At 40.1% G+C, this 26,799-nt stretch overlaps 1 protein-coding gene across 2 annotated transcripts; it reads left to right on the top strand.

The window, feature by feature from the left end:
* Positions 1 to 2: 2 nt before the first annotated feature.
* Positions 3 to 23,578, top strand: rpap1 (RNA polymerase II associated protein 1). Of its 2 annotated transcripts, none has more exons than XM_042501000.2 (27): positions 3 to 43; positions 1,102 to 1,301; positions 2,204 to 2,352; positions 2,592 to 2,684; positions 2,898 to 3,051; positions 3,186 to 3,350; positions 3,529 to 3,756; positions 6,521 to 6,636; positions 6,759 to 6,857; positions 7,109 to 7,210; positions 8,056 to 8,223; positions 8,490 to 8,669; positions 8,789 to 8,923; positions 9,050 to 9,220; positions 10,620 to 10,777; positions 11,379 to 11,549; positions 11,655 to 11,850; positions 12,877 to 12,986; positions 13,226 to 13,421; positions 14,156 to 14,302; positions 14,492 to 14,634; positions 16,284 to 16,716; positions 17,117 to 17,235; positions 17,324 to 17,555; positions 17,831 to 18,007; positions 18,658 to 18,714; positions 21,816 to 23,578. In XM_042501000.2, the coding sequence occupies exons 1-27, from the start codon at positions 18 to 20 to the stop codon at positions 21,963 to 21,965; spliced, it is 4,275 nt and encodes a 1,424-aa protein (XP_042356934.2). In that variant the 5' UTR covers positions 3 to 17; the 3' UTR covers positions 21,966 to 23,578. The 2 variants fall into 2 exon arrangements, with proteins under 2 accessions (XP_042356934.2, XP_087943541.1); XM_088087415.1 differs by lacking the exon at positions 3 to 43 and adding an exon at positions 50 to 269.
* Positions 23,579 to 26,799: the final 3,221 nt, after the last annotated feature.

Here is a 26,799-nt window from a genome sequence, read left to right on the forward strand (position 1 = left end):
TGTACCGGGGCTTTTGTATGACGGACCAAGCATTCAACCGAAGGTTAGCTAACACAACTGTGAAGTATTTTAAATTAAAAAACGCCAGCTACGTTGTGGTGAAACTCTCCGGTATTGTGTTGGATAGTTTTAGGCTTCAGCTGAGCAAGGTTTGAGATTTAAAGCTAACGTTAAGCTAACGTTAAATGTAACGTTACATTAACGTACATTCATCCCAGATGCGACGTAAACTGAACTACACGTGAAAACGAAAACGCAACATCTAGCTTGTAAGATAACGTTTATAAATGTTTTTTTTGTGTGTGTGGTAATTTAGTTAAAATGTGCCCCCTTTAAACACTCCTAGATAACTTAAGTTAGCCTTAATATTCACCAAAGTTCAGCCAGTACTCGAAAGCAGATGAAGTAATGTTGATTTCACAGTATTTTAGTTGGTCTCCAGTCTGCCAGAACCAGCTACAAGCTAAAACACAGTGTGACTAAGTCCATAACAGCTTGAATGAGTTTTAATTCAGTTAAAAAGCCAACTTTCATCTGTCAACAGGGGCGTAACCGGCGCACACACCACCTTTGGGCCCCCCTTGAATCATTGCAACCTTTCACACAAATAATCTTGTGCAGGGTTCCTGCAAATCCTTAAAAAGTCTTAAAAGGCATTGAATTCATCAACCTTAAAACAAGGCAATTACTGTATTAAAATTAGGGGTCCACAGATTATTGGCCGGGCTGATAATTGGCAGATATTTGACATTTGCAGATAATCTGTATCAGCATTTTATTTTAATGATTGCATATAAAATCAATCAATTAAAAACTACAAAGAAAGTCTCAGCATGGGAGCTATTTTACCTATTCATTTTTTGCTCACATTTTCACTGGAATTTATAAAAATGATTGCTGGGAACTTGCTGTATATGATGTTGAAAGTCTCAGTTTTGATTAAAAATTTGCCAAAGGCATTTAAACAAAGTTCTGTGTTGGAGTTTATTATAACAGGACTTTGGGGTCAAATGTACTGGGATCCAGGCCATTGTTTCTGATGTGAAAGCCCGCATAGACACAACAGTGCAGTGTATTTAATATCATTTTTGTGTCCTTCAGAGGGATGTTGCGGCGTCCCAAACCAACCGACTCTGAGGCAGACCTCCTGAGAGAGCAGGAGAGGTTTCTGACCTCCGGTGCTCCGTCTGCTGCCAGTGTTGTCCGCCGACCCGACAAGAGGAGAGGTGAAGGTGGAGGAGAAGGAGGGGAACAAAACGGGGAGGATGAAGAAGGACAGAGAGATGTTGTCACCATAGAAGGCAAGATATGTTTTTTTTCCCCCTTTTTATTATTGAGGAGAAAAAACAAATTGACAGATGACATTTTGTGGGTTTTTTCAGGTCCAACATGAGGCTGAAATGATATTTACAGGGTTCAGATTAGGTGCTTTCTTTTTTTCAAGTACTTGAATTTGAAACTCAGAAAATTACGTACTTGAATACCTTAAAAATCTGACGTTTTCAACTTGGTCCTTGAAAAAGTACTTCAATTTAATTGCGAGGAGAACAGATGTGTTCTATAAATGTTTCAAACAAGAAACTATGAGCTCAGAGCACCAATGAGTCAGTAAACTCCAGCAGATAGTTGACGCCAGGATTTTTTGCCAGCCTGCAAAACACTCACAGTGGTGCAGTGTCATCAGCGTGAGATTGAGCTTCGTCAGTCACATGCCTGAATGATAACAACATATTAATTTACAAAGAAATGTGTGTGCATAATTTTTGGGATTTTTCTTTATTTGATAGGACATATATATGAGCTTGAAAAGCGGAGGGGGGGGGGGGTTGCATGCAGCAAAGACCTGAGGGTGGAATCGAACCTGTGGCTGTTGTGGCAAGGACATAGCCTGTTTGTATATGGGGCACCCACTTAACCAGGTGACCTAATGGGCGCCCCATAGCCAATTAATAAATAATTAGTCAATTTTAGACCCTGATGGCATATTTGCTCTGCCGACAAATTTGCACACTTCTTTTGCAGCTGATGGTTGTGTGGAGAAAACAATTTCATACTTGAAAATAAGTGCTTGAAAGTCCTTGACTTTGACTTTCCTTTATTAGTATGAACCCTACACTTAACATGCACGAGTTACACACTCAGATATGTCTAACAATGGATCATATTTTAGATTATTTAATCTAATGTTTTATGTTTCCTCTAGATCTTCCAGACCAACTCCCGTCTCTGACGCCAGCTCCTCCTAAGAAGTCTCGCTTTAAAGCCAGTCGTGTCACTTTCGAGGACGATGATGCTGGGGAGATACTGGACAGACACGACACTCATATCAGTGCTGTTCTCTCCAGGATCGTTGTAAGTACCCGTTGTTAAAGAATGGAAATAAGAGGTGTGAATCAGTGACAGTGTGCTAAATAAACATTTTACTTTCCCTGTGGGACGTATGCATGCACCCGGTGTGTCATTTACATTTTTTTAGCAGAATTTGTCAGTTATCCAAGTTTGCTGGTGTCATGTTTAGCTCTTAATAAATCACAAATGTAATTTTTAAATTATTGTTATTTCACCAATGTAACATTACTCTTTGTTTTAAGGAAAGAGATACCAGCTCCACTCCAGTATCTCTACCAGCATTTACAGGCATGGCTTTCCCCAAAGTATTGCATCGCTCAGAAACCAGCAGTCAGGTAAAAACTTTTCTATGAATCTATACATTGTTTTGCAGATAAATCCTGCATAGTGTATCTTTAATGATGTCTCAAAGCATACAAACATACATACATATAATATCACTTAAAAAAAATATTTAAAACTCATGAAGTTTTATCCATACTCAAACATTATATGGATATAATTTGCGTTTATCTTGATTTTTGAAGTTTATTCATGCTTATGACCAGGTGCCGGCGTCCTCAGTCGGAGGAAAGAAAAGTATCTTTGCACGTCAGATCGCAGCTCAGAGACTTAAAGAGGGAAAGGCACCCTTACATTGTGCACCTGATCACAGGGAGCAGAGCCTGCCTTCTGAGACCAGCATGGAAACAGATCAGCGCCGTGAGTTAATGTTAATTAATACGTCAGCGGAGATGTAGGAATTCATAAAGACTATTTAAATTGTTCTGGAGCCCCTCTTCACATTATTTTACTCTCCATTTGTCCTTGTCTCCTCGCTCCTCTCCACTCATCAGAGCCGGTTGCAGTCTCGGGTCCCTGTCTGTTGTCTGGTCAGGGGCTCGGGGGCCCAGATAGCTCAGGAGAGACCATGAGGATCCACAGGGAGAACCAGGCTAAGCTGCAGGCCATGTCTCAGTCTCAGATACTCGAGGAGCAGAAGAAACTCTTATCTCAGCTCGGTAGGCATTAATGTTGTCCGCATGTCTGCTAATTAATATATATGATTAATATATATGTTGAGGTGACAACGTGATACGTGTTGAGTTTGTATCCTAACTAGTTAGTATATTGAAGCCTTTTTTCTTTTTTGGTTTTGTTGGTACCACTGCGCATAACACGATTATTTCTGCTCCTCAGATCCTAGACTGGTGGAGTTTGTTAGGTCTCGGAAAGCTCAGAGCGTCCCGTCCTCTGCCTCCGCATCCAAACAACCCCAGGGCAGAAGCAGCGAGGACAATTTTCCTCTAGAAAATGTGAGCAGAGAGTCAGACTCCTCCGGTGCTGCTGTGCAGTTACAGGAACCTCAAGAAGTTGAGATGGAAGCAGAGGAGGAGGAAAAAGTGCCACCACCACCTGCTGTGACGGGTATGAAGCTTTGAAAAGCAACTCTTTTTATCACATCTAACTTGTCAGTTGCTCGTGGTCTCTGCTGCCGCTGGAGATATAAATAAATCAACAGCAATAAATGTGAATGTTTATGACTATATTTCATAATATTTCACAGTACTTTGTGCCTCTTTGGGCCTGTTTAAAATGCAGTGGTGGAATGTAACTGAATATATTTACTCCAATACAGCACTTAAGTCAAAAATGATGATACCAACACCAGAACTCTTTACGGGATATCGATACCAGAAGAGTACTTCATTCAATACCCATAATGTGAATGGAGTGGCTTGTAGTGTAGCCATTCTTTCAAGCATTTTGGCAGCATCTCAGCTCGCTGCACTGCGATCCATCACATATACGGCGATCGACTTTACCAAACTGTTTGTGTTTGGGTCGTAGCTGCTGCTGCTGCAGGTGAATGAGCTCAGTGTAAGGGACATTTGTGAAGTCCACCGGCACACACATGACAGGACTAACAGTCAGCATCACATGGCGACTGTTACCCAACAATTATTAACAGGTTCAGCCACAGATGAACCATTTCGGTGTTGTTGGAGTTAATTGGGAGCGTGCTGAGGACGTTAAACTGACCGTTTGGGGGACAGCGGCTCCAGACATGGCAGCAACAAAAAGTTTGATGATCCAGCGGGAAGACAATGAGAAGTCTGGATGGTTCTGGATCAGACCCACCAGTGCAAAAACAATTGAGTGCAGTTATAGTGTGACTAATTCTAATAAAAATAATTTAATTTTTAACTTATCATTTTCATATAATTATTTAAGACACCCTTCCTGTCCTGTAAAATCAACATATTTCCAAATGTGGTAACTTTGAATTTAAATGTTTCTGATGAACTAAATGCAGTGAGAAAATTCTCCCACCTTTTAAACTAAATAAACTTTAAAACCCTCACGGAGAAGCTGGATAATGCATTGTTACAGAGACAAAAGAGACTGCTTTCTGACACAGTGAATATTAACATATATTATATTTTTATATACTTGTGCTTGTATATATTTCTACTTGCAGAAATTCAGTATGCTTGGCATCAGAGCGACTGCAACCAATCACATTTCCCTTAGAGGATCAATAAAGTATATCCGATTTTGATGATAGTAAAACACTGACAGGGAACATTTTACAGTGTAGTGAGTGAGTACTTAAAGTACAGTTTGCTTTTACTTCAGTAAGGTTTTAACTGCAGGACTGTGGAGTATTTTCAGAGTGTGGTATTACTTTTACTTCAGTAAAGGATCTGAATACTTCTACTGTTAAATTGTAACCTTGTTGCTGAAACGGTCATTTTTTTTCCTTTAGTGATGTATTTTTAAGGGAGAAGCCCTAAATGAACCTCTGTCAAGGAGACCATCACATCTGGTTTTCTGCCAGATGTCTCTGCCATCATTCCTTCATCTCCGTCATGATTTATCTCTCTCACCCGATTCTCTTCTCCTCACTCCCTTTGCTCTGCCCTTTCTCCAAAGCATCCATCCTCTAATTGTGTAACTAATGTTCGATGCTTCTGCTGCATGGCTGAAATCCCGACATAAAGCTGATCATTGACTTCACTTTGTGCGATTAGCAGAAAAGCCAGAGCAAGCCAAAAGTAGCCACTCTGCAATTAAGTTACTGCAGATCATGCAAAGAAAACTCCCACTGCTGATGAAAGTGTAGCTAACAGATGGTACTAATGAATACAGATGTTCAACATCAGTTCAATCAATCAATCAGACTTTATTGTGTATAGCACTTTTCATACAGGCAAAACCAGAACAAATATTGTTATAATCCCCCCCAACACACACACACACACACACACACACACAGACACAGGTACACAGGTACATGGGTAAAAAAGTAAGACTTTATAATTAATAAAACCACTAAAATAAGAGTACGCATTGAAACCAGGAACTAAGGAAATGCTACCACAAGTGAAGAAACACCAGGAAAGAACCTGTTTATATAAAAAGATTAAAATAAATAAATATATTATTACCAATAAGTAAAATAAATTAATAAATACTCTAAATAATAGAAAAATGGTAAATCAAAGGATAACAGAACAATAATAATAGATCAAATGTTTAAAATGATAAAATAAAAATAATATGCCATCTAGTAAAACAGATTTTATTGTATAAATAAATAGTCAGTGAATAAATAGGTAAAATTCAATGAAAAGCCAAACTTTAAAGGTAGGTCTTGATTTTGCTCTTAAAAATATTAACCCCCTCTGCTGCCCTCAGGTCTTCAGGCAAGCTGTTCCACAAACGTGGTCCATAGTAATAAAAAGATGCCTCACCATGACTTTTGGTTCTAACTTTTGAGACTTTTTAAAGACCGCTGCCAGAAGACCTGAGGGTACGAGAGGCTCATAAGATCAAAACAATTCTGATAATAGGACCATAACTAGGACTAAGAACATTAAGTGCTTTTAAAACTAAAAAAAGGATCCTAAAGTTTATGTCATCATCTGTTTTGTCCATACATCCTCGTTTTTGGCTGAGAATAAATAACCAGATGTTGCCTCAGCCCTCTCAAAGACTCTCTAATCATCGCCATGGGAGGAAGGGATGCAGGCGAGTGCAGCAGTAGTTTGTGATTACAGTGGTGGCACATTATGGAGTTTTCTCTTAAATTGTGCTGGCTGCAACAGATGATGGCTGTAACGATAAATAACAGCAATCTTATGTGGTAACTCGTCTTGTTTTTGCCCTCCTGTGTGTGTGAATTCAGAGGAGGATCTGCCGCTGAAGCGTCAGAAGGAATGGGTCCACATGGATAAGCTGGAGCCAGAGAAGCTGGAGTGGATGAGAGACTTACCTGCACCCAGAAGGAAAGGAACCCAGAAGGTCAGGAGATATTTCGAACAGCATCAGGAGATGCTTTTTTCATCCATTTCAAGTCCATTTGTTTGCATTTTACTATGTTTTTCTGCATTCAAGTCTTAGTAGCAGATTCTGTGTCCTGATAGGCCATGCAGGCTCGGTTTGACTTTGCGGGGACCTTGATTCCACCCACCGAGGATCTGCCCACACATTTAGGCCTGCACCACCACGGAGAGGAGCCTGAGGTCAGTAAGAAACAAGTCAAAAAACAAAGATAGTCTCCTCTTATTCAATTTATTTTTTAATTATTATTATTTGGTCTTTCATAAAATGTACATAACACCTCCAGGTCTATATTTCATGATTTTCGTGGGTGGTTTTGGCTCACAGTTCACAACAGCAGTACCAGCTAACTGCAAAGTTAGATTCTGATTAGTTCTGAACTTCAGGTATTTTGATGATAAGTTTTTTCTTCACATTGAGGCTTTCTCTCCAGCGGGCAGGTTACTCCCTGCAGGAACTCTTCCTGCTGTCTCGGAGTCAGCTCATCCAGCAGAGGAGTCTCGCTCTCAGCACTCTGGCCAACATCCTCTCAAAGGTACACAAACAAACACACACCGTGACAACCTTTTTGTGCACACTTCTTTTCCAAATATGACAAAATTCTAAATTTGTCACGTAAACAGCATATTTTGTTAGGATGTTTTCAAATTAGGCCTTTTTTTGAATGTAGCGTTTTCTGTTTAAGACGTGTATATGGCGGTTGTTGATGTTTGGACATGCATACAGCACATTCAGAATATGCATCTCAATCTGGGCTTTTCGCGCAGTCTGTGCCGTATGGCCTCTGGCCTGTTTGCCATCAGCTCTGTGTCTTGTCATGGATATGTTGTATACAGATCAACCAGCCTACAGTTTGCAAGGTTGTGGTAGAAATTCATGTCCAAAAGAAAAGCCTACATCTCTATTCAAAAGGTGAAACACACCTTGTGAAAGAGTTGGATATTAACAGGTTTTTGGATATGCGATGATATTGTGACGCTGACTTTTTCAGTGTCACAATATCATCAAGTTTTCAAGAAAACTGTTGAAGAAATAGGAGATCAAACAAGTTTGCTACCAGTGGAAAACTTTTAAAAAATCCTATTTTGGAAGCAGAATGACACATGCAGCACGTGCCATTCGACTTTCCCAAAATATTGCGAAATAAACAACATGAGAGGGTATGGACACTTGTCAAGCACAAACAAAAATGGCATGCTTATTAATGGGAGTATTAGTGGAATATTCATGTTCATTATCCATGCAATCAGCTTAGTAGGATTATTGTCTTTTTCCAAATAAATGGAAAAAACAGATATTTTTCTGCATGTAAATGTAGCCAGTGTTGCTGCAGAGGTACATGTCTGTAGTCACACATGTGGCTGTATCTCTTACCTGTAGGCACGTGCCGGGGAGTACCTGTCAGTCCTGCAAGGCAGCGTGGTGTCCACTCTGCTCGACGCCGGCCTGCTCTTCCTGCTCCGTTTTGCGTTGGATGACAGTGTGGAGGGAGCGATGTCTGCAGCTGTGCATGCACTCAAAGCCCTCCTTGTGTGTGCAGAGGATGAAGTAAGACGATGTGAAGCATTACAGCGTGTTTTTCATGTGATTGCATCATTTTAACTGCAAAGACTCACTAAAGTTTGGTTCGGAAGTTATTCTGCAACTTGAAGAGCAACATCACAGTAATGTTGACTTATTATCACAAAATACGTCAGAAAACAAGAAGAGAAAACTTGATCTGTAGAAGAGTTATCACACTCACTGACAGTGTGACAGTATCCTGTCCAATGTCTCGTCCTTTGTGTTCACTTCTGATGTGCTCGCCCTCTCAGGAGTGTTTGGACTGTACCTTCTCCTGGTTTCGCGGCCTGGCCTCCTTCCCTCTGCTGCCGTCTGCTCAGGAGGAGGAAGAAGAGGAGGATGAAGGGCTGCCTGAAAATATGAAGGAGACAGCTAAGGAGAAGGAAGAGAGGAAGAGCGATCATGATGTGGCCAGGCAGGATGTTGTCAAGGTAAACATGTTTAATAGGCTTTTTTATATTTACAATGTGTCGTAAAATTTATTTTAATTAAGGAGTTCTGTAGATGAATGATTAGTTTTGGCTCTCTGTGATTCCTTTCTGTGTTTCAGGGACTGCTAAAGATGAAACTGCTCCCCAGGCTGCGTTACATCCTTGAGGTGGTCCGACCTTCTCCTCGAGTGGTCCAGGACGTCCTGGAGATCCTGACTCGTATCGCTAGGCACTCCTCCTCATCTGCCACCCAGGTAGCAACAATAACAATCACTTCATCTCTAAACTAATTGTCTGCCATGTTTGCTGTTTATTTGTTGTAGATATCTGTATTTTTCTTGTTCTGGCAATAATTTATGAACAATGCATTTCACTCTCAGGTGCTCGACTGTCCTCGCTTGATGGAGACGATTTTATCAGAGTTCCTTCCCACTTCCTGGACGGCGCCATCAACTCCCCTTCCTCAGTCTGTTTACGGGCTCCCACAGGCCAGCGCCATGAAGCTGTTGAGAGTGTTGGCCACGTCTGGCAGACATGCCTGTGCCAGACTTGTAAGTGCCGCTAATGATGTGGTAGAATAATTTTTTGTTTGTTCGTTCTTTACTTACTGCATGTACCGTGTCTGTCACGATGCCCAGCATATAGGTGTTATAAAATACAAAACATAATATGAAATTAGAGTGAGGTTGAAAATCAATACTTAACTTTATGATTTTTTTGCCAATTTCTAATCTGAATTATCCCATTATTCCCACATATATAAGCAGTAAGTGGTCCCAGATGTTATAACAAACTTTATTCAACATAAAGGCAACACATACAATATATAATACAGAGGAGATGCTCACAATAGATTCACATACTTGTCATATTTTAGGTCTTTTAATGTTTTCATTTTCAATACTTTTAAGTACCTATTCAACGGTAATGCCAGTTCCCAGAAAGCACTTATTACTTTCACATTTACCTCCCTCAATGCTGTTCAGTTTAAAGAAAAGAGTACAGAAAAATAGTATGACAAATTAGTAATAATAATAATAAAGTATACACCAAGGTTAAAAACAGAAACAAAAAAGAAAGAGAAACAAACAAGAAAAACAAAGCAAAAAAGGGGGGTAATAAAATAAGTACCATATAATCATTAGCAAAATTTTGATCTGAATTATTCCCACATATATAAACATTAAGCAGTCCTAATATTTTGCTTTTTTTTTGTATTGTTACCTGATTTTACAGTGGTTTTTATTCAAAAAGTTGTGATGCATGTTTGCATGCAATGTTTCAGACTTTGTTTTTATTTTTTTTATAATTCAGAACAACGTAGGCAGCTTGTTTCAGTGAGAATAAAACCTCATTGTTCAAAGTAAACTTACCAAAAAGTCTAAATAAAGCTTGTTGACAGTCTGTCATGCAAACAGCCAAGCGTGCCTCTATCATTATGAGATTTAAACTAACCACAACCTTCCCGAACCTAATAGCCATATTTAATCTAATAACCTTGATTATTTCAGTGTGTGCCAAAGACGGGGGTTCAACAGCTTCTGTCATGGTGATTTGTTTGGTCTGTTGTCCACATGTTTCTGCCATTCTCCGGCTGTGTTTTGTGGTAGAAAAGTGTTTTTAGTTGATGATTTTTGTTTGTGCTCCACCATAGCATTGCACATGGTGCAAAACAGTCTAGCCCCACTAAAAATCAGGGAGTTGCCCTGTCTTAAGCAGTAATTTTTGTTGGTAATTTTGAGACATTCATAACCCGAAACAGAAAGTGAGTTTAGTGACTCGTGAGAAGCTATGATGATTTGTCAAATTTGTGGAAAAGTTGTTGAGATTATACAAAATTGCAAGGTTAATGGCGAAATCAGGGGTACTGGTTGAATTGCTTTAATTGCTGCAGTTGCAACATACTTGAGGAGCAGAGTGACAGCTGACCTTTTTCTCGTCTCTCCCCAGTTAAACTCATTTGGAGTGTCAGAGCGTCTTCCTTGTCTGCTGAGTGCTGAGCCTAGTGAGCTGCTGCTGGAGCAGACTGAGGCCCTCAGGATCACCACTGAGGCCTTCAGGCTGTGGGCTGTAGCAGCCGGCTACGGACAGGCCTGCAAATTATACATGTAAGTTTAGACATTTAAGCTGACCACCAGGGGCAGGATGCAGTGTAAAAGGGCGGGTCCACCTGCGTTTTTCTTGCAGGTTCTCCAAATGGAAATGCCCCTCAGTCACAAAAAACAGTGAAACAGCTTTGAGCAGCGAGGGCTGATAATAATAATAACCGTGTTCGTCCTGTTCTTTTGAAGTGGGGTTGTATGAGGTCCTTACCAAAAGTCAGTGTAGTATACAGTATGTGCTGCTTTACATGGTGTCAGACAGCCCTTCCACTTTCTTAAAGGCTCAACATCTAGCCCCCATTTGGCGGGCTAGATGTTTTTTATGTAACAGCGTCATCATGCAGAAACCTACATCAGGTCACGTGGAAAATAGTATTTTGATGATAAAACATGCATCAACCCAAAATTTGAATTTTTGGATAAGGAACTCTACTGGAAAGCTACAGAATGATATAAAAATTTAATTAATTTAAATAATGTACCTGAATAGAGTCAGTGAATCTGTATAGAGAAGTCTCATATTTACAGTACTTAGATTAGCTTGACACGGTCTAATCCTCTGCTCTGCTCTCACAGTGCTTGTCTCACTGTTATTATGTTCCCACAGAGACCTGTATGCAGGCTTAGCGAAGGCGTTGCAGTCAGTTCACAGAGTCCTGACCCCCTCAGATCCTCTGCTGCCTCTGCAGCTCCAGCGGGTCCTGGCTCTGCTCTGTCTGCTCACACAGGTCACTCACACTGCTGGCTGCCACCAGGAGCTGCAGGCCGGCCTGGTCAGGTACAGACGAGGATTAAAGTGCTTTTATGAAATCATCACGCTGCAATCCTTTTTCCTTTTTTTCCTTTTTTTAGTCAACATGCCACCCTCTCTGTATTACTGCAGCTCTCAGGGAGAAGAGTGCCCTCCTCCTCCTCCAGTGTCTTGGGGTCACGTCACAGGGCTGCAGGCTTCCTTGTTGGGACATTTGAAGGGTTTTGTGAAGAACCTCGATAATCCAGTTCAGAAAGAGATCAGCCTGACTGTGATACCAGCTTACCTGAGTTACTTAGAAGCTTACTACCACCAGCTCTCCAGACAGGTACCGCGTCTTGCAGTGTTATCAAGTCATACTTTTTATAAAACATTTTAAATAGTGTTAATTCTCAGGTTACAGTCTGAAAAAGGCAGGAGAGTGGAATCACAAGTAAAAAATACACAGTGAACATGGTTAAACTCTGTGCTTTACCAAGTTCTGAAACCATGAACTACATAATAAATGAAACAAAAATGGTAACTCAGCACTCATTCTGCCCCCTCCCGCCACACCAATTCCGATTCTCAATTTCTCAAATAATTAAATATTTTTCCTTTTTTTTGTATTCAGAGTACCACTCTCTTAGAGCGCCAAGCGTGCTCTCAGACAGAGCAGCAGAACACCAGGCACAGTGGAAGCGAAACTTAACCACTCATTGATTCATATAGCAAAAAAGCACTATTTTTAGAATAACAGTGCTCTTATTTTATAGTTGTTAATCATTTTTCTACCTGCTTTAGATTATACCGTTTGCATTACGTGGAGACTGAGCACCTTGTGGTCTAAGAGTTTGCTTTCAGTGGCCTCTGATCAACTGATCAGCTTTCTAACCGGTAACTCAAAAAGCTGCTGCAGGGAAAAAAATAATGTATGAAGAGTTCTGCCTGCGCTGTGTTCACACACCTGCAGAACCTCTGAATTAAGAGAGGTCGCACAGAAAGATCACAAAAACACAAAATCAGTCAGCATGTTAGCATGTTGTTCACTACTGAACCAGTTTGTTAGGCGGCCTACCAACAACGCTATCCTCATGTCTCGGTTCAGCTGATTGTAGCAGTTTATATCACAGACACTCAACTGTCCTGCTGTTATTACAGACATGTAAACTAACCACAGACACTCGCCTTGTTCATGGACTCACGGTGTTGTTTAGCTGCAGTTCACGATGCATGATGCTCTGCTGCAGAATTAATTATAGGTGAAACTCTGGGATGGATATTTGCTATTATTTCTGGCATATACATTTTTTGGGGGGATCCTGTGCAATTTTATGGGAAATAGTGGCGACTATAATGTAACTCTTCTCCTCAGAACTGTTTCAAGCCAGTAGAGACCCTTCAAGACCTGGAGCTGCTGACGTCTGAGCTTCTCCTCCCTTTGCTGTCCCACCCGGTCGTTCAAGACCTGATAAAGAACCTGAAGTATGTCTTATTTACTTTAAGAGCAGTGAAGTCATTGCAGTTCACGTTGTTATTTCTTGTCAATTGTCAAATGATACAAGTAATGTCTAAATACTGTAAAAATGATGGCAGGTGCTTTTGTTTTGTCTTATAAAATTTGTTCTTGACTTTTATCAGTTGCATGTTTAACAGCCTGATCAGAAAAAGGATTAATTTGTTGACGGCTTTTTTTCTACATTATTTTTTTTTTTTTTCATTAGGTCTTCCTCAGTGGTGTGTAATGTCCAGTCTAATCATCCTGGCCCAGAGACCGCTCCCAGTCTCCCTGGTTTGGCCTGCCGCGGATGGAGAGACCGCCCGGGGCTGGTTGTTCCCAGCTCTCCTTTCCCTCTCCTTACAGGCCTGGGACTCCTCCTGGAAACGATCACAGGCATCCATAAAGGCCTAAGCTGCAAGGTTAAAGTTTAGATACTTTTGGGAGTGTTGTATATCAGACAAGGACAAGGACTGATGAGCAAAAGTGGACTGAGTCTGCTTACCTAGAAAGATATATTTTTTATTCTTGTGGTGACATACACAAATGCCATGCATTTTAGTGTAATTCTTTTATTGCTACCATGCACTGTAAGACTTTGAAAAGACTAAAGTCTGACACCTTCTGACATCTAAAGACAGTGTGAGATTTAAGTCACACACTATAAGATTGTGCAAAGACTGGGGATCTTTCAGGGTCACTATTTGCAAGATTACGTCTGGATTCCTTTTGAGATTATTTCCTATCCTGTCCCTGGTCAAAAATAGCACGCCAAACTCCCTTTAAGAAATTTGACATATTAACTATTCCTCACGTGTCCACAGAAACACAATACTCAAGAAACACAAGATAAAAGATGTTATTGTTAATTCAGCATCAATATAATCCATCAAAATAAATTAGAAAAAAACTTTTTAATTTTAAAAACTTATTTCCAATTTTGTCGCTTCAGCTTGTTACCAGCCTCTGTTTGTATGCAGCATTGTTTTTGTGTGAATAAGAGATAATAGTGCAGCTATCTGAGTTTAATGACCACATTACACCAAACAATCGAGATCACCCTGAGGTTTAACTCATTATTTTGTTCCAACACTGGAAATTTGTCTGCGACAGTTGTTTGACGGTCACGTGTTTGAATTTCTCTGCTACTCTCTAGTTCGCTGGTCTCCTTCTGTACCAACCTGTGATTTGTTACCTGAGAAGCTGCAGTCAGGCTACGCCCAAGCTGTCTCACTCCAGAGCCTGGCTTCTCCGTCATGAACACCACCTCCTCTACCTGCTGCTCCGACTGGCACACAGGCTGGTAGGCTCCATAAATGACGTTGTGTTGACCTGCAGGTTTTTTTTATCTTCTGTTTCCAACTGCTTTTCTTTCAGGTTGTGATAGTTTCTCTTACAAACCAAATCCACCTCTCAGTGTAAAATAGTCTCAAAGTAATGCTTCATATCACATCCAAACTTTCACCACACAAACCATTTGGTCTCCTCTCAGATTCCCACTGAGCCAGAAGTGGCCAAACATGCGCCTTTGTACCACCAGATGGCGCTGGTTGTGCTGCCATGGCTGTTACCAGGCAGTGAATATCTGGCACATGAACTGCTGTCCACCATCATCTTCAGCAAGGACTTTATATCGTAAGTCAACATTTTCTTTGCTAAATTCTTTTTGACACTTGATTACAAGTCGGTGCCAACACAATCAAGCTTTTGTTTTGATTGCATATAATGTGCATATAATGCTAAATGCTAAATTTCTAAATAAACCTTTAGATCTTGAAAAACAGGGCTGATGATCATAATCAAATTTTGCAAATTTTTAGAAAGTATAAATAACATTTCTTTGTAATTTGATCAAATTAGGTGATGACCTACTTCTATCAAAACTGATTAATTCTTAATTCTCTCTGCTTCCTTTAATTGCAGTATTAAAGATCCACTGTGAAGGATTTCAGGTAATATATTAGCAGAATTGGAATATAATCGAATAAGTATGTGATTAAGTGTTTACTTTAATTTATAACCACCTAAAAATAATAATTTTCAAAAATAATTTTTAGGTGGTTTGTTTTGGAGAGAGAGAAACCTTTGCAGATAATTATGCTTCCTGTTAAAACCTCTTGAACAACTAACACTGAAAGAATTCTAACCCGAGTAATTTTCAGCTGGTTGCAATCGACAGACCTCACTGCTGGTTGTCATAAAATGCTCCTAAAATTTTAGAAGTCAAGTCACATTTTATTTATAAAGCCCATTATCACAAAACACAGTTTGCCTCTGAGGGCTTTCTTTACAGCATATGACATCCCTCTGCCGTTAGACCCTCACATAGTCTAAGGAAAAACTCCTGTACACACTGCTCCTTTGCACAACAAGTCTGTATTTTCATTCAGAATTGTTGCAGGTTTAAAAACAAACAACGTCTGTGTGTCAGTCACATTTACACACTGGCTCCCAAAACTTAAGTCCGTCATTAAAGTTTTCAGAACAGGTTTGATTTTCGGTTTTTTGCATCCATCAGAGTTGTTTAACAAAGAAGCGGTGAAGAAAATGTGGCTACACCTGCTGGGCACATGCATCTGCACCAAAAGCGAGAACCCGGCCCACACAGAATTATTTCATAACTCAGATAGCCTACTTTCAACAGGTCATTTTTTCTTCAAAAGAACCTTGAAATACAGTTAAACACTGCAGAACATACAAACAGTTGGTCACTTTTGTATATAAACAAGTGATTGCGCTGATGGATATTTAAGTCAGTTCATATGGTAAATATTCAGTGATCATCTTGTGAGGTCACACACAATCCATTGATCAGTCTGTAAATTTGATGAAAACGTTATTCTTTCCATCCCTTGAATAGGAGTAACAATATCCAGTCAGTCTTTGTTGGAGGATCACAGAAAGTCATATTTGGGTGGATCGTGTTGATGAGTAGGAGGATGTAACAGAGGATGAGAACTGCACTCAGACAGAGAGAGTGAGCGACAGTGTACAGATGGAGAGGTAGCACAGCTCAGCCCTACAGGTAGCTGCGGTGCCAAATCCAAGACGTAGGCGTGACGAGTGGCAGCAGCCAGAGAGGGAGAAGCAGGGGGCCAATGTGTCTTTTTATTTTGTCTTGTATTGACGATTATTGCAACAAAAAGAACAATAAAATTCAGTGTGCAAGGTTTCTACATGTACCGTTTTTGATTGGACAACAGATTAAAAGAAAAGCATATGGAAAATACAAACTTTGTGTGCAATGGCCTCACTCAGTTTATGTTTATTTGTTTTCTGTCCAGAGAGGGCCGCAGTGGAGGACCTGAGGCTGTTGAGCTGGGTGAGCTGAAACTCCGCGAGGAAACACACCACCACACCTCTCCCTCTCTGCAGACGGTTGGAGCTCTCCTGAGAGAAGCCTGCGTGCAGCTGCCATCCATACGAGGCTGCTTCCTCACGCACCTCGCCCATCTGGAGTCATCCGTGATGACTTCCAGAGAGGCTCTCCTGGGCCGCAACCCCTGGATCTGCTCCCATCTCCTCCCAGAGCTCACTGGTCCCACTGTGCCGTCCGATTGGCCTTTCATCCCGCTCGTCAGCCTGTATGAGCGGGCAGGGGTGTCTGACGGTGGAGGGTTAGCGGTGGTGGAGCTCCCACAGGGGGCTCTGCAGGCGGTGATACACTGTCTGCAGTGGCTGCTGCTGCTGGAGGTCTGGAGGGAGGAAGCACTGAAGGTACAGACACAAGTCCAATCAGGATGATTTTATGGATTTTATTTTGTGTAGCACAAAATTGCATCAACGGGCTTTACAGTCTGTACAGCATGTAACACCCTGTATCATCAATTAATGACTCAGTTATCAAATAATTGATATAATAATGATAAATTTTATTTATACAGCACCTTTTAAAACAATGTATTAAACTGCTTTACTTGGGGTAAAACACAAAACAATTCAGCACCACAAGTTAAATAAAATGCAGCAAATAAAAGTACAAATATTTGAATTGAAGGAAAAAAAATATATAGTTTGAGAAACTGAATACAACATTCTCAATATCTATGTTAAGTAATTGCTAATCATTAATAAAATTGACATTTGTTACAAATCTCACCATCTTTTCATGTTGCAGATGATCCTTCCTGTCGCCAAGCTCGCCCGCCTGTCCTGTGTGTTCCTCTGTTCCAGTGACTTGTTCCTGGAGAGACCTGTTCAGAAACTGGCCTGGGGTCTGTTCAGACTGCTGACCAGGTCTGGAAATGTTTAATATCCTTGTTCTTAAAGAACAAAACTTAAACTGTACAGAGAACAGAGTTAATTTTTTTTTTTCCATTTACAGGCAATCCAGGCTGGACTCTTTGGACCTGGACGTCCCTCCTCCAGGTCTCGCCTCCTTCCAGGACTTGTACTCAGCTCTTTTGACCCAGTATGAAGCTGTGTCCTTTGGAAACCAGCTCTTTGGCTGCTGGGTCCTCTTACCCCTGCAGAGGAGGTACAGCACCACCCTGAGGCTGGCTGTGTTTGGAGAACATGTGGGAATACTGAGGTCACTGGGCGCCGCTCTGGAACAGGTAATGAGGATGTAACTTTGAGGTGTAACGGTACTCGGAAGTCACAGTTTAGGAGTCATGGTTTGATGTGAGTTTGGCACAGTGGGGAAAAAAAACAACAAAAAAACAAAAGTAGTTTACATAGTATTCGAGATCAGTCTTGGTCCTGCCTCTAGTTCTTTGGTGTTGGTTTGGTGTGTCTGGGCCTCAAAAGTTTCATGAATGTTACGATGTTCTGTCATCATATAACCCGTGATTTGGATCAGTTAATTTTCTCTCTGTCTCTTCATTTGAAGCTCTGCATTCCTATAGAGCGGTTCACCTCCCCGCCTGAAGACTCCCTCCCTCTCCTCCGTCTCTACTTCCGCTGTTTGGTTACGGGGACCCTGAAGCCCCGCTGGTGTCCTGTCTTATATGTGGTCGCCTTGTCTCACGTCAACTCCTTCATCTTCTCTCAGGACGCTGCAGCACAGGTAGAGCACTGCATGATGTCCTCTCATAATGAAGTCTGTTGCCCTCTCTGAATCTTCTGATTATGTATTCATGTTAAAGTTGTGCCTTTTTTGACTTTCTTAAGTCACCCACAGTAAAATCTAAAGACAAACTGCCACATATGTAGTGCTTGAGCAAATCCAGAAGGGGTTGCAGCTGCATTAAGTAGGACGTTGGATTTGTGAGAAGTCCTCAAGGTTATATGAGGATTTATAAATGTTCTCTGCGCCAAAAAGCTCACTGGATGCAAAATCTGTATTTTGTGCATCTGCAAAACTCATATGTTATTGATTAAGTGTCAAAGGAGAAGCCTCTGAAAATGGTCCCACAAATTCAACTTCAGTCTTTATTGTTCCTAAATATTGATTTTAAGTCATGGTATGTGACTTTTATATAACTGTGAGGTTTGAGGGTAAATACCCCAAAATGAGAAACACATTGAGCAACTTATTAAACTGGAGTAGAGAATAGAGTCAGTTCCACTCACAAGGACATTATTCTGCAGCAGTGCAGCCGAAAGCACTCATACATGTAGGTATAGAATTCATTAAGTAAACAATGAGATGTAAAGTGTGTCAGTGCGGTGCATCGGTGAGGCCTTTGATCTTTAATCCGCTCGTCCTTTTTGCAGGAGGTTGAAGCAGCTCGACACAGTATGCTGAGGAAAGTCTACTACCTGACTGATGAGGTACTCTACTCTATAAACCGACTCCTTTTCTCGCTCTCTCACTCTCTCTCTGATCTCTACACGCTGCGAGGTGTTCACTGATTGAACAAACGCTTCCCCTCGCCTCTTATGTAACTTATCAATGATGTTTTTTCTACAATCTCCTCATTTTGCTGACAAACCGGTCCAGTTTTTGTCTTCTTCTCCATTCAAGTCACTGTTGTGCTGCTGAGCAGTTTTTCCTACCATCTATGTTTTTTTTTTTAATTTGTTATAAGTCTTCCACAGTTTTCCATTTTTTAGTCTCAGGGTTAATTATGTATGTGGTGATCCTTTTATCTTTATTCTTTTTCATGTGATTAATTTTACATCCAAGAGTCTGTCTTGTTTTGGTATTTCACTTTCTCCCAGTTGTTGTCTGAGTTCAGCTTTTCGGTATTTTCAGTATCTTTGAATTCACTTGCAACATGCACTCTTATCAATTAATATTAAGCATCTTTAATGGTAAACTGTGTGTTTTTAAACCGGGACCCTATTTTCCCATGATTTTTTGTGAATAATAGCAACAGCAATTGCACAACTGGTCAAGTACTGAGAGAGAGTGCTGCAGCTGCATTAATGAATCACACTGTAATGTAATCCAGTTGTGCACCCAAAGAACAACAGTGTATGTGTGGGTGTAGCTTTTTTTTTTAGTTAAGAAATATATATATATATTGGTAGGCAGACCTCTTCATGAGTTATTTTTTTCCTCTGCAGCAGTTTGTCGCTTGCAGGGTTGATAACTGATCTATCGATACATTCTTAGCAGGAGAGGAGCTGTATGCAGATGTTTCTAAGTGAAAAGTAAACTCTTAGACCCAGCACAAAGAACAGTTAAGTTCAACTCTCAGTGCACCTAAAGTTCTGCTGCATCGTCTCTGCCCCATAACCACTATTAATAACCAGACATATATATTCCAATAGTGCTCCAAGTTAACAGTCCAGCTCCAAAAATCTTTTTGTAACGACAGATGTTTTAGTTGTGGCAGCCTGCAACAAATAAAATAATATGAGGGAAACCCTGATTTACTTCCACTAAAAGTTTGTTTTTGCCCTCACCTTTTGTGAGAGGTGACTTGTAGGATAAAACAACAGTGGAAACATTTGTGGGAGTTGGAGATAGAAGTGCCGAGTAGAGTTAGTTGTGTTGGAGAACAGAAAGTGAAGCTTGGTGTTATCTAAAGATTTTCAGTGTCATGGCTGAAAATGTAGCTGATTTTTGATGGTGTTGGAACATCTGCGAGGTTGAGACTTATCGTTGAGTGAGACTTGGTTACATTGACAAAAAGACTGTAGGGTCCTTTCTGTAACTTCGTCAGACGCTCTATCTAATCAAAGTAACCCTTTACTGACATCATGTCATGCTCCCACAGTAATATGTTTATTTTAATTTATCCTAAACTGAATGTTATTTTACATTGCTGATTTAGTAAAAGTGGATATTGTAACTGAATTTTCATTCAGTTTACCTGTCAATGTTCAGGTCTTAAAGTTTTTGCGTAATACAGGGCAACAGTTGACCGTTGGCACACGTAACTAACATACTGATTAAATCATCCTCCGCCACGTTTTCTCTCATTATCTCTTCCCATTTTTCTCTATACTGCTACTTTGACCCACAAACAATAAAGTGCAGTTTTAGCAGTGTGGCTCGCAAGTCCCACAACATCTCGGTTGATTTGATGAGCTTTTGCAAAAGCCAGTGAGTGCAGGATGAGCCATCAAACCTTTGAAACTGGTTTACCTGGTTTTGCAGTAAAAGAAAAGACAGATTTTGATGTAAAAATATTCTGATACTGATTTTTTGGACATATTTGGCTTCTAAAAAAGAAAGAAATAACCAACTAACAAGTGGACGCAGGATTAAAAAAACTGTATTTTTCACTTTACTGGATCATTAAGCCACAGTCGCTCAAAGTGCGACCCGTGGCCCAGTGGCGGCCCTCAGATTAATGACCAACATAACCTATGCCTACATATTTTAATCATCTGTGGTCCATTTCAATACTTTTACTTTCAGTAGCTTACATTTAATACACTACTACTGCGTCAAACTGCGCCCCCCCTTACAACAGTCTGTCTGCGTGCTGTCAGCTCAATTTTGGGATTTTGGTAAAAAAAACGTTAAATGTGGAAGTGCGATGAAAAAGCCATTGTGGAAATGAGCTCTGATGGAGGAGAGCAGCGGTTTTGGGAAAAATGGATCTAACTTGTCAGACCTCGGAGGAAAAAGCGATCTGACAGCAAACAGGTGAATTCAGTGCTCAAGGATTTTAACCCTTTAAAACCTGGATTGACATCACTTTTCTTGTGTTGCGTTCAGACACGTCATCGAAATCTAAACCTTTGAAATCTGAGCGAGTTGGTTTGCTTTTATTCCGGCAAATTCCAAGACATTAGTTGATTTGAAAAATTATTTTTAAAGAAGCTAGAGGAAAAATGTCCAAAAATGATCACTACTAGTTGTTATTGTACTATATATTTAACTTACAGAATTTTTATCTGAAGCACTTTTTGACTTTCATTACCCTGTTGTTGTTTTTTTTTTTTTAACTTAATTTTTCTGTTTATTTTATTAAAGTAATTATCTCTTAGTTTTTGCTAATTTTTTGGTCATTCATTGCCTTTTACCTACATTTTTGAAAGACATCAAACCAATTTGCTCAGCTCTCAAAGGGTTAGTTTTTAGCGCCATGATGAGATCAAGTCCTCCTTCCACTCCTTTGAGCATATGCTCGATCACAAAGTTGGCAATTAGTGGTAGAAAACTTTGAGATTCCCTGCTTTAGGATATGTATTTTAAGCATCTGTCCAATACTTTTATCTATCTCAGTTGATATTTTAATACTTATAGCTAGCTGTAGGCCAACTGTTTAGACCTCTCTGCTAAACATGCTAGTTTTAATGTGCTGCCTGTTGCAGCACATGGAGCTCTGATGTTACAGATGAATCAACATGTCTATCGAAAATGTTATAATCATACGAGTTTTTCATATTACATGAGCTGCTCCACAGTCCTGGCAGCCGCCGTCTCTGCTGCTCGTCTCACCTCCCTCTCACTCTCTTGGTCTCATTTCCAGGTGTTGAGGAACCACTTGCTTCTCTTCCGCCTGCCACAAAAGCACTCAGAATTTGGCTTCGATATGTACGAGCAGTTGACTCCCATTAGAGCCAAACGTTTGGAGAGCGTTCTGAGACTGCAGGGCTGCAGCAGTGACAAAGGAGACTGAAGGCAGCAGGGAGTGGGGAAATTAAAAAAAAGTAGTGAGCCAACAGCAGGAGATTCACAGGAGGGACAGTATGTGATGGAGAGACGAGAACATGAGCGCAAGATGCGAATGAAAGGACACAAAGTGAGTGATTTCAGCTGTCGTGTCTCATCAAGATCGACCCTGGAACAAGAATCAACATGATGACTGGAGAATATTCTGTGGCCTCTTTTCCTAAAGTTAACATAACTGGAGGTAGATTTGGGCAGCCCTCAGTAAAGTAGCAATCAAAAATAATTTTTGGCACTATTTTGAGCTTGGTTGGAGACTATATTTTAGAGACCGTCAGTGGAAATGATCTAAAAGTCAATTTTAAGGTCCAGTGTGTGGGATTTAGGGGGATATTTTTGCAGAAATGGAATATAATAAGCGAGTCCTCATCTACAGAGATCACCATGTTGCACCGCCTGGTTACCACAGTATCCCATAACAGATAGACCAAACACTGGCTCTAAATAGGTCCATTTGCATTTTTGCACCGACCACCGTAGTTAAAAGCTCATCTGCGACAAACCAAACAGTGTCAAAAAAACAGACATGTTTTGAATGTGAAACTGCTTTATTCAGTTTAAATCACCAAGTCCATTTGTTTTGGAAAGAAAGAGGACTCCGCATATAATTTGGCTCCCGTTAAACATTTCCTGAACATTTGGATCTTAAGTTATCGGAGAAAAGGTGAGCACACATTAGCAGGCATGAGGCTAACAGCTGGTCTCTGAGCAGCAGAACAGCGAAGGAGAAACACTGATTTGCAACATGGAAATGCCAGTTTGAATTACTGCTGCATTTGTTTTAGAAATAACAAGAGTCCCCTGTTGATAATTTGGCTTTTAGTAAAAAAAAAAAAAAACCCTAACAATCAGGAATTGTTCAGGTTTTTCAGGAATTTTGAAGGAATTCAAATGTTATAAATGTCTCTGTCCTCATACTTCCATGCGTCCTTTCAGCGGTGATCTTAAAGGCAATTATTTCAAATTTCGGCGGCGTCTCCCACAGTCCTATCTCACTTAAAATACGCTGCACTAACCCCGTGATCTCCGGTGGTATTGTTTGATTTCGTTCATATCTGTGAGCTCTCAGAAAATTTGCACAAATAGAGACGAAATGAAGACGGAGTACCGACAGAAGGCTTTGCCCATCTCCGTCTCCGTATGTAATGTTGAGCATAAATGAACCCTAACCGGGAGTTCACACTTAGCACATGGGAGAACTTGCAGCCAGTTGCAGTCTACAATTCTCTCTGCTTAATGCCCCAAAATCTTACACACTGTTCTTTTAATATTTGGTTTTCAGGTTGCAGAGTTTTTGCTTGAACTAGTCTAAACTGAACCAACAAAAAACATTCAGAGCTTGAGCACAAGTGCTAAAAATGAAGTGCAGATGCAGTGAGGTGCAAATGGAAGGAGTTAAATGTGTTTCCCGGTGACGTCAGCACTTTGCCAGAGTTACTGTTTGTTGGAGGAGCTTGAAAAATAGACCGCTTGTTTGATTCTTGGCATCTCAGAGTAAAGACAAATGTCCTACTTTACAAGTGCCTGAAATTGTCTTTTTTTGTGAATAAAACATGATTTCAAGTTTGTGCAAGTTAGTGTTTTTATCCTTTTATCACAGTGAGTCAGCACTGTAGTTACTGCCCATAAAAATCAGATTTAACTGAGTATAGTTGCGTTTGTTTTTATTGACTGCGTCACTATGGCTGTCAACACGCACAATTTGATTAGAGTAGTGTAGTAAACATTGCTTTCAACGGGTTTAAACAAATTACAGACCCACTGACATCCAGACTGTGTCTCTCGGGATTATAGAGATAAGCATTGTTCCCTCTTGGTGTCACTGATTAATAACACTCACTCTGATGCACTTCACAGACAAAGACCCTGTTTGTTTCCATTGAAGCTGCTCTGTTGATGGTGTTAAATCAGATTTGGAAAATGCCCATGAAGGGCCGGTGTTTTCTCTGTGCTTCTGCTTTGACCATTTGAAAACAAGATCCACTGCACTGACCATTTCTCACATACTGATGAACTTAACTAATGTATTGCCGTTAGATTTTGCTGTTTTTATGCCTTTAAGCCAGCGATAGTCATGGCCAGAGGCATTATGTTTTGGGATTGTCGGTCTGTCCGTCCAGCACACGCCATATCTCAAGAACGCCTCGAGGAAATTTCTTTAAATTTTATACAAACATTCACATGGACACAGCGATGAGCTGATTAGATTTTGGTGGTCATAGGTAAAAGGTCAAGGTCCCTGTGACTTTGACTGTCTCATTCTTGTCACCGTAATTTCTCAAAAAATACTTTAAGGGATTTTTTTTTTAATTCAGTGCAAACGTCTGAGGAGACTCAAGGATGATTTGATTAGATCTTGGTGGTAAAATGTGAAGGTCATGGTGACCTTGCATTCGTCTCATTCTTGTGAAAGTAGTTCTTGTGAAAACACCTTGAGGGAATTTATTCAAATTGGACGTAGTACAGTCTGTTAGCCGTGAGCAGGATGTTTTTTTAGTTAAACACCAAACACAAATTCCATCTTGCATTTTGTATAAAATAATAGCAATTTGATACTTAAAGGCTCCTTGTCAGCATCATAAACTCAAACATTAACTCATACCGAGACCTTATTACTTGTCTTTACACCTTTTTTGCAATAAAATGGCTTCTCTTTTTGTAGTTTGTTGTCCAGAGTTTCACGTAACCTGTCAGAGCATCGACTGCCTTGGACTGTTTATTCACTCCTTTTTTTGGCTCTCTGATAAACCATGCTGACCTGATTTTGTTTTTAGTTTTAAGACAAAAGGCCTATTGATTTATCGGCTAGATTCCAGTTTTCCAGTGAAATTCTTCAGCATGTTAATTGGCCGGTGAAAGACAATGGCATCTCCTGTGGGTACTAATGCCAGTCACACGGCTCCCTCCACATCTGGTCCATATTTTGGTCTCATTCATGAGGAAATGTGCAGAATTGTTACAAAAGTGAGGAATCTGCAAACAGCTCCACTGAACTGAAGATTGCCCAGTGTGAATCAAAAGTAAATTATGTTTAGCAAAACTACATGTCAACTTAATTATAGAATGTCTGCTGTACTTTTTTCAATAGTACGGCTGCCATTTCTCATTTTGCTGCAAAGCCAAGGATGATTTTTTTTAAATATGGAACAGTGATGTGATAAACATACATTTTTCAAAGATGATCACAGTTTTGGAGACAATCTGTTTTTCAAGTCTCTGCTGAGCATTTCATCTGTAGCAAAACAAAATATGTCCATGAAGTTTTAGGGGCTATTTCTTTAGATCTACAGTTGCTGCCCAGCGGGATCTTATGTCCCGTCTGTTTCCACTGCATCGGATGATTTATGAATGTGAACCTTAAACGTGGGTCAGTGTTGAGAGATAACAGACCTTGCGTCTGATTAAAGGAAAGGAAATAAAGTGATTGGGGTGTTGGCTGGCAAAGGCAAAAGTTAGTTCTTTTAACTGATAAGTCCTGATTAAAGGAGTAGTTTGACATTTTTTTTTTTGTTTCTCCTCAGTCCAGTCGCCAGAAGAAAACTATGTTCTCGCAAACTTGTTACAGTTGCATGTTTCAAACATCTGTCAGCGTTTATAAAGTGACTTAGTTTATGAGCTTTATGAGTCGCCAAGGTGAACTTTGATGGTTTTAACTGAAGATCGTGGCAATTCCTAGTGGCATTTGTGGCACCAAACTTGGGTGTATTTATGGATAAATGGCGGCATTGGAGCCATAGAGCCAGGGTGTTTTTAGTGCCCAGAGGTTGACGAAGTATTCAGATTCTTTACTGATGTAAAAGTACTAATACCATCCTCTGAAAATACTCAAAATAGTACTAGTCCTGCATTGAAAATTGTACCTAAGTAAAAGTAATTAAGTATACTCAAGAAAAACGACTTAAAGTATCTAAACTGAAAGTAAAAAATCCTCAAGAAAAAAAATACATCCAAAAAGCTCAAAAAAAAAATTAAAAAAAGAGAATAAAAGCACACCCAAACTCAAAATTATTTAAAAAAAGAAGAAAAACTTAAAACAAAATAGAAAGAAACTTGATCATAAAACATAGAAAAAAAAACATGCCCCCAAACTCACTGTGATTAAAACAAAGAAGAAAAAAACGAACAAAAAAAAAGTCACTAAAGCTGTCAGTTAATTGTGGTGCAGTAAAAAATACAATAATATCCCTCTGAAATGTAGTGGACTAGTACAAAGTAGCACAAAAGAAACGACACACGTTAAATATAAGTACCTCAAAGTCATACTTTACTCAAGTACTGTATATGAGTAAATATACTTTTTTACCTTCCAATACTGGTCACACGTGGTAGTGTTGGAGCCACAGACAGGGTGTTTTTAGCAGCACAGTGCGGTGTTTCCCAGCATGGTTTTAGCCATTAAACAAGGGTGTTTAAAGCCAGAACATGATCTTTACTGAACCATAAAATACAAAAAAGTTTTTGTTCCTATATCTAACCACACTTTCACCACAGCGTTGTTGAGAAATCTAAAATTTAAGCATATCCGTGATGAAATAATGATCGACTTTCCTTGCAGTATTAAATTCCTTGCTTTGTTCTTTCCTCCTCCCCTTTACCCTCGGGGATCTTTCAGCCTGCAGATCTGTCCAGCAAACTAACCTTCCTGGAGCCAGCGTGGCAGAGCTCTGTCAGGCCTGTGTTTCTCCAGTTTGAGGAGGCTTCTTGATGTCTCAATCTCCTGCCAGCTAATAAAACTTTAGGATCTGGAGGATTTTTTACTGAACACCGGAGCTCAACTCTTTCAC

Source organism: Plectropomus leopardus, chromosome 14, assembly GCF_026936395.1.
Source record: "Plectropomus leopardus strain MGB_pleo_1.0 chromosome 14, ASM2693639v1, whole genome shotgun sequence".
In the NCBI taxonomy this organism is placed as follows: domain Eukaryota; kingdom Metazoa; phylum Chordata; class Actinopteri; order Perciformes; family Serranidae; genus Plectropomus; species Plectropomus leopardus.

Excerpts from the sequence above, each read along its gene's own strand:
- rpap1 (XM_042501000.2), top strand. The coding sequence starts at position 18 with ATGACGGACCAAGCATTCAACCGAAG. Across the intron at positions 3,351-3,528 it reads GAAACTCTTATCTCAGCTCG|ATCCTAGACTGGTGGAGTTT; the intron begins GTAGGCATTAAT and ends TCTGCTCCTCAG. Across the intron at positions 11,550-11,654 it reads CTGCAGGCCGGCCTGGTCAG|CTCTCAGGGAGAAGAGTGCC; the intron begins GTACAGACGAGG and ends GTATTACTGCAG.